At 41.5% G+C, this 8,511-nt stretch overlaps 1 protein-coding gene across 1 annotated transcript in view; it reads right to left on the bottom strand.

Moving 5' to 3' along the window:
- LOC139371410 (adenosine receptor A1-like) overlaps positions 1-5,687 on the bottom strand; it is a 16,707-nt gene extending 11,020 nt beyond the window's left edge. The window contains exon 1 of the mRNA XM_071111803.1: positions 4,985-5,687. Coding sequence (XP_070967904.1) covers positions 4,985-5,325 — 341 coding nt within the window. The 5' untranslated portion in view covers positions 5,326-5,687. The remainder of the gene's footprint in view (positions 1-4,984) is intronic.
- Positions 5,688-8,511: the final 2,824 nt, after the last annotated feature.

The following is an 8,511-nucleotide window of genomic DNA, read 5'->3' as shown; positions in this document are numbered from 1 at the left end:
TGACAGTGGGGATGGTGTGTTCAGCTGTGTTGCTTTTACGCCAAACATAACATTTTGCATTGTTGCCAAAAAGTTCAATTTTGGTTTCATCTGACCAGAGCACCTTCTTCCACATGTTTGGTGTGTCTCCCAGGTGGCTTGTGGCAAACTTTAAACGACACTTTTCATGGATATCTTTAAGAAATGGCTTTCTTCTTGCCACTCTTCCATAAAGGCCAGATTTGTGCAATATACGACTGATTGTTGTCCTATGGACAGAGTCTCCCACCTCAGCTGTAGATCTCTGCAGTTCATCCAGAGTGATCATGGGCCTCTTGGCTGCATCTCTGATCAGTCTTCTCCTTGTATGAGCTGAAAGTTTAGAGGGATGGTCAGGTCTTGGTAGATTTGCAGTGGTCTGATATTCCTTCCATTTCAATATTATTGCTTGCACAGTGCTCATTGGGATGTTTAAAGCTTGGGAAATCTTTTTGTATCCAAATCCGGCTTTAAACTTCTTCACAACAGTATCTCGGACCTGCCTGGTGTGTTTCTTGTTCTTCATGATGCTCTCTGCGCTTTTAACGGACCTCTGAGACTATCACAGTGCAGGTGCATTTATACGGAGACTTGATTACACACAGGTGGATTGTATTTATCATCATTAGTCATTTAGGTCAACATTGGATCATTCAGAGATCCTCACTGAACTTCTGGAGAGAGTTTGCTGCACTGAAAGTAAAGGGGCTGAATAATTTTGCACGCCCCATTTTTCAGTTTTTGATTTGTTAAAAAAGTTTGAAATATCCAATAAATGTCGTTCCACTTCATGATTGTGTCCCACTTGTTGTTGATTCTTCACAAAAAAATACAGTTTTATATCTTTATGTTTGAAGCCTGAAATGTCGCAAAAGGTCGCAAAGTTCAAGGGGGCCGAATACTTTCGCAAGGCACTGTATATCATATTGCTATCATATCAATCATTTCTCTATCATATCTCTATCATATCTTTATCATACCTCTATAATATCTTTATCATTTCTCTATCATATCTTTATCATATCTTTATCATATCTCTATAATATCTCTATCATTTCTCTATCATATCTCTATCATTTCTCTATCATATCTCTATCATATATATATCATATCGCTATCATATCTATCATCTTTCTATCATTTCTCTATCATATCTTTATCATATCTTTATCATATCTCTATAATATCTCTATCATTTCTCGATCATATCTCTATCATATCTCTATAATATCTCTATCATTTCTCTATCATATCTCTATCATATATATATCATATCGCTATCATTTCTCTATCATATCTCTATCATATCTCTATCATATCTCTATCATATCTCTATCATATATATATTATATCGCTATCATATCTATCATCTTTCTATCATTTCTCTATCATATCACTATCATATCAATCATTTCTCTATCATATCTCTATCATATCTCTATCATTTCTCTATCATATCTCTATCATATATATATCATATCGCTATCATATCTATCATCTTTCTATCATTTCTCTATCATATCACTATCATATCAATCATTTCTCTATAATTTCTCTATCATATCTCTAAACCTCTCATATTTCTCCAAACACATTGATTAACCCTACAAGATGTGTAAATGTATATTTTATGTGTATTTTCTTTACTACTGGTTATTTGGTCATCACCCCTGCTACTGTCTGAGATGAATGCTCAGTGCTCTGTAAAAATGGAGCTTGTCAAAACAATCTTATGTTGATTACACCGTGTGATTTATTGCTCGTTCCAGTGAGCAAGGCATTCCATTTAATCTCCCCCCGAACCTGGAAAACCAACTAAGAAAATAACTTTTCCCCAAATTCTCCTCTATTGAATCTCCCTCAATATTCAGTCAAACTCAAATCAAATTATATTGGCCAGGCCACAATTGTAAATGAAAACTTGTTCTCAACTTGCCTACCTGGTTAAATAAAGATGAAATAAAAAACCTTCTTAATTAAACCTATCAAACTAAGCCACTGAGGCTATTGAGTTCTGAACATTCCGACTTGCTAACACCTACACGTAGCCTAAGAGATAATTAAAAATGGAACGTGTCGTGATAATTTAATGAATTTCTTATTTTATCTGACTGTTACTTCTACACATGTAAGCTATTGGACATGTGTGAGCAACCTGGACTCGGGTAGAAGTAACAATAGTACATGTACATCCGGGACACTCCAATTAGTATGATATGTTTGGTACAGTGCATTAGGATTGTATTCAGACCCCTTGACTTTTTCCACATTTTGTTACGTTACAGCCTTATTCTAACATTGATTCAATCGGTTTTTTTCCCTCATCAATCTACACACAATACCCCATAATGACATCACAATACCCCATAATGACATCACACTACCCCATAATGACATCACACTACCCCATAATGACATCACAATACCCCATAATGACATCACACTACCCCATAATGACATCCCAATACCCCATAATGACATGACATGCAAATTTATTAAAGACAAAAAACTGAAATAATACATCTACATCAGTATTCGGACCCTTTATTCAGTACTTTGTTGAAGCACCTTTGGCAGCGATTACAGCCTCGAGTCTTCTTGGGTATGACGCTACAAGCTTGGCACATCTGTATTTGGGGAGTTTCTCCCATTCTTCTCTGTAGATCCGCTCAAGCTCTGTCAGGTTGGATGGGGAGCGTCGCTGCACAGCTATTTTCAGGTCTCCCCAGAGATGTTAAATCGGGTTCAAGGCCAGGTTCTGGCTGGGCCATTCAAGGACATTTAGAGACTTGTCCCGAAGCCACTCCTGCATTGTCTTGGTTGTGTGCTTAGGGTTGTTGTCCTGTTGGAAGGTGAACCTTCGCCCCAGTCTGAGCACTCTGGAGTAGATTTTCATCAAGGATCTCTCTGTACTTTGCTCTGTTCATCTTTCCCTCGATGCTGACTAATCTCCCAGTCCCTGCCTCTGAAAAACATCTTCACAGCATGATGCTGCCACCACCATGCTTCACCAAAGGGATGGTGCCACATTTCCTCCCGATGTGACACTTGGCATTCAGGCCAAAGAGTTCAATCTTGAGTTCATCAGACAAGATAATCTTGTTTCTCATGGTCTGAAAGTCTTTAGGTGCCTTTTGGAAAACTCCAAGCAGGCTGTCATGTGCCTTTTACTGAGCAATGGTCCATCTGGCCACTCTACCATAAAGGCCTAATTGGTGGAGTGCTGCAGAGATGGTTGTCCTTCTGGAAGGTTCTTCCATCTCCACAGACGAACTCTGGAGCTCTGCCAGAGTGACCATCACGTTCTTGGTCAGCTCGCTGGCCTTTCTCTCCTGATTGGTCAGTTTGGTTGGGTGGCGAGCTCTAGAAAGAGACTTGGTGGTTCCAAACGTCTTCCATTTTAGAATGATGTAGGCCACTGTGTTCTTGGGGACCTTAAATGCTGCAGACATTTTTTGGTACCCTTCCCCAGATCTGTGCCTCAACACAATCCTGTCTCTGAGCTCTTCTTGACAATTCCTTCGACCTCATGGCTTGGATTTTTGCTCTGACATGCACTGTCAACTGTGGGACCTTATATAGAACAGGTGTGTGCCTTTCCAAATCATGTCTAATCAATTGAATTTACCACAGGTGGACTCCAATCAAGTTGTATACAAACATCTCAAGGATGATCACTGAAAACAGGATGCACCTGAGCACAATTTCAAGTCTGATAGCAAAGGGTCTAAATACTTATTTCTAAAAACAGTTTTCGCTTTGTCATTATAGGGTATTGTGATGTCATTATGGGGTATTGTGATGTCATTGTGGGGTATTGTGATGTCATTATGGTGTATTGTGATGTCATTATGGGGTATTGTGTGTAGATTGATGAGAAAAACATTTATGTAATCCATTTAAGAATAAGGCTGTAATGTAACAAAATGTGGAAAAAGGGAAGGGGTCTGAAAACTTTCCGAATGAACTGTATATATTTATTTGTGGATTATCCATTTCTTATGAATTAATATTATATTTTACAAATTTTAAAAACTATGATATGTTACGATTTCCAATTTATTGTGGCTAACGTTAGCTAGGTGGCTAGCGCTAGGCTATGGTTTAAGGTTATGGTTAAGGTTTGGATTAGGAGTTAGGATAAAGTGTTAAGAGGTTAGGGGAACGGTTAGCTAACATGCAAAATAGCTCAAAAGTAGTAAGTAGTTGCAAATTTGCTAATTAGGAAAAATGCTAAAGTTTCCCGTGATGAGATTTGAACACGCAACCTTCAGGTTGCTAGACGTTCACGTTATATGCTTCCCCATTCACCCCAACTAACCACCCATAAGTAACCTTTTGTATTGTGTAACCATACCAAACTTAACAAACAGTATAATACTAATTTGAGTGTCCTGTATTTACATTTACTATGTTGCGCCTAAGGTGGTCAACACATGGTAAGGTTTTAACTCTCTTTAGGAGAGCATACCTCAAAACTGGTGTGGAATTCAACAGCTATGAAATTCCCTCAAAGGCAAATAGAGCAGGTATGTAGCATACCTGCTCTATTTGCCTTTGAGGGAATTTCATACCTTACCAACCTTACACATCTCACCTTGACTATTATGAACATAGACTTGACCTCAACTGAGACTGGCTATGTATTGAACATAACAATGTCTGTATGGTCTGTCTGTGGGTGAAGTATCTCTGTGTTAGTATCTCTTTCTGAGAGCTGACTGTGCCTGTCTGGCAAAACTGTCAATAAGCTGTATTGTTTTAGCTATAATAAATAGGCTGTATAGCCTATTCAGGAAATCAGGCAACAAAATAGCAAAATAACAAAATATCTCAGATGCCATTGCCAACAAACAAACGAGACAGATGTTAAACCCGGTGACCTTGGAAAACGAAAGCTTTCAAACAGAGACAATAAGAAAAGCCCAATATAAAGGCTATCCCTTTTCTTTCTCTCATTTTTTACCTCATGGGTATTTTGACTCTCAGGTAACGGTCGATAGCGATGGCCAGCAGGGCGAGGATGGAACTCTGCGTGAGCACCAGCACGGTGCATGCGACCAGCAGACAGCTGTAGAAGTGCGTTTTGAGCCCGATGCTGATGGTGATGGCCAACGGGATGACCAAAGCCCCCACCGCAATATCCGCCAAAGCCAGAGACACTATGAAACAGAAGGTGGTGTCCCGCAGAGAACGGTTTATCCGTACCGCCCAGACCACCATCACGTTCCCGATCACAGAGGACACGGCGATAATCACCTCCATCCCGATGTAGAGGGCTTGGGCAGGCGGCAGACCAGACGGCATCCTGTCGGTAGCCTGGCGGCCCGGTTGTCTGGTTCTGTTAGTACTTTAGAAAGACAGGATGGAGAAGTTCTAGTATTCCTTTATGGAACTCGGGGAGCCACTGGAACTCTTGTTTACGCATGGCGTTCTGTCTTATTCGATCCGTCCTAGGAGGATATTGCCCTAGATATCATTGCACTAAGGTTGTGCAGTCCTTTTGGAGACTGCTTTACTGAACATAATATGGACTTTGTTTTGGACACATCATGCGTCCTGTGGTGTCAGTGAAAGTCGGTTACCTTGGTGAACCACTCCCTAAAAATGAGGAGGAACAATTTTTCCAGTAAAAGTGTGATTGAGTCAAACTGGCGCCGGAGGTCCTTGTCCACAGTTTCCCAATTCAGCTCGCATCACCACTAGTCGTCATCATTAGTCAGAGTAGAAAGTTGAAAAATAGAATATCTGAGACTGGTGTCATCAACGGTTAAAGCTGTCAGGGAATGAAAATAATAACGTTAACGCATTGCCCGAACTATTAATCAGCTTAAATATTACCCATTCTCCTCTCCTTTAATTGTGATTTTCAGCTTCTTTTCACATGCAAGCTTTCGCGTAAAATCCAGTCTTCTTTGCCAAAACGTTTGTTTGGTAGAATGGTTTTCAAAATAGGAAAATAATCAAATGAACCGAACTGTCCCGAACTCATTGACGGTGCGCTCACCTCCAATACAATAGGCTATCTGGTTATTAGCAGCGAGTGTATTCTCTGCTCCGCTCTCTCTGCATACTACTTTATGTGAAGTCACATGCGCCGGCGGACCTCTGTGCTCACCAATCCGAATGGACAAAAGAGGGGGGTGGGTGTTGGTGCCGCTTGGTGCCGGCCATCTAGAGAGATGGAGAAAATATTAAATTCGATCATGGTCTAGCATATGGTTTATTTACTGGATGCCCTTGCAATTCATATTGTCAAGGTCATGGTAGTGTATAAAATCATTTGGTGTGATTGAGAAATGCTCCTTATTTTTATGCTAGAAGGCTACAAGAGGCGGAATATAATGACACACAATGTTAATAAAGAATATATAATAAGGGACATTGTCATTAGTTCCCCATACTCTTCGATGTTGCGTACTGTTACAGTATGTATCATGGGTTTCATAACCACATCTGTCTTTATAGGGGGCTTGGTTGTATAGCAACAAAACCAGCAACAAAACCTACGCATGCGCAACTATGGGGCAAAGACAGACCGGGTTGGCTTAGATTGTTGACAGTATGTAATCTATATTTCATCTCCAAAATTGATTGAAAACATAAATACATTTACACAATGAACACTTGTTGTCTATCAAATACATTGTTACAGTTGTTGGTTATAGCATATATTTTTTTTTACATATTAGCATTCATTAGAATTCAACCAAAACACCCCAAAACAAGATATAGTATCAAGAACAAGATTTAACTACATTAAACAAGTCACTTACCATTCCCTACATGGCAGTTTCTTGTCATTGTTGGTAGCTACCTGGCCATCCAGAATCATAACAACTCATGGACTTCTGCCCCTTTGAAGTGTGTGCATCGTTTTCGTGACTTTAACCCATCTACACTACATGAATAAAAGTATGTGGACACCTGCTCGTCGAACATCTCATTCCAAAACACAATGGGCATTAATATGGAGTTGGTCCCCCCTTTGCTGCTATAACAGCCTCCACTCTTCTGGGAAGGCTTTCCACTAGATGTTGGAACATTGCAGCGGGTACTTGTTAGTGTTCTCAGGCACTGATGTTGGGCGATTAGTCCTGACTCGCAGTCGGCGTTCCAATTCATCCCAAAGGTGTTCGATGGAGTTGAGGTCAGGGCTCTGTGCAGGCCTGTCAAGTTCTTCCACACAGATCTCGACAAACCATTTCTGTATGGACCTCGCTTTGTGCACGGGGGGCATTGTCCATGCTGAAACAGGAAAGGGCCTTCCCCAAACTGTTGCCACAAAGTTGGAAGCACATAATAATCTAGAATGACATGCTGTAGCATTAAAATTTCCCTTCACCAAACCATGAAAACATCCCCAGACCATTAGTCCTCCACCGAACTTCACAGTTGGCACTATGCATTGGGCCAGGTAGCATTCTCCTCGCATCCGCCAAACCCAGATTTGTCCATCGGACTGCCAGATGGTGAAGCGTGATTCATCATTCCAGTGAACGTGTTTCCACTGCTCCAAATTCCGATGGCGGCGAGCTTCACACCACTCCAGCTGACGCTTGGTATTGCTTATTATTATTTTTTGTCCAATTGGTAGTTACAGTCTTGTCCCATCGATGCAACTCCCATACGGATCGGGAGAGGCGAAAGTCGAGAGCCGTGCGTCCTCAGAAATACAACCCAGCCAAACCGCACAGCTTCTTGACAATGTGTTGGAGGAAACACTGTACACCTGGCGATCGATCTCTAGTGGCACAGCTAGCACTGTGGTGCAGTGTCTTAGACCACTCGGGAGGTGCCGCTTATGGTGATCTTAGGCTTGTGTGCGGCTGCTCGTCCATGAAAACCCATTTCATGAAACTCCCGTGGCAGCTCTAGCAGGGCAGAAATTTGACAAACTGACTTGTTGGAAAGGTGGCATCCAATGATGGCACCACGTTAAAAGTCACTGAGCTCTTCAGTAAGGCCATTCTATTGCCAATGTTTGTCTATGGAGATTGCATGGCTGTGTGCTCGATTTTATACACCTGTCAGAAACGGGTGTGGGTGAAATAGCCAGAATCCACAAATTTGAAGTGGTGTCCACATACAACTGCAGTGTGTATGGATGTGCAAATGGCACAACCCTAATACAATTCCTCCCCTCCTACATGAACCGTCGGGAGAGTCGGTTCTACAAGTCCAAGCGTCTAGGTGCCCGCCTATCACTTGTAGGATAACGGTGGTCAACCAGACTCTCAATAACAATGTCTTTAGACTGTGGCATTGACACAGAGGTAGGCATATGGGTAGCCTGTGTCTCAATCTTGTCATGTACTGTGTGTGCGACTGAGTCACTTTCGTGAGAACCTGACTGTGAGCCGCTAGGTGATGACTGCTGGGTCAGGGTGTCAACCAGTAACAGTTCTGGACCACTACCCATTTGTGGTTCTGTCGGTGTTGCTTTACTCAACAGTGACTGATCTGTGTGCCTTTTCCAGGTTACGTGCTCTG

The sequence above is a fragment of the Oncorhynchus clarkii genome, chromosome 17 (genome assembly GCF_045791955.1).
Source record: "Oncorhynchus clarkii lewisi isolate Uvic-CL-2024 chromosome 17, UVic_Ocla_1.0, whole genome shotgun sequence".
Taxonomy (NCBI): Eukaryota; Metazoa; Chordata; class Actinopteri; order Salmoniformes; family Salmonidae; genus Oncorhynchus; species Oncorhynchus clarkii.
Note: the sequence above shows the minus strand (reverse complement) of the source record. Positions and strands in the feature narration are given on the sequence as shown.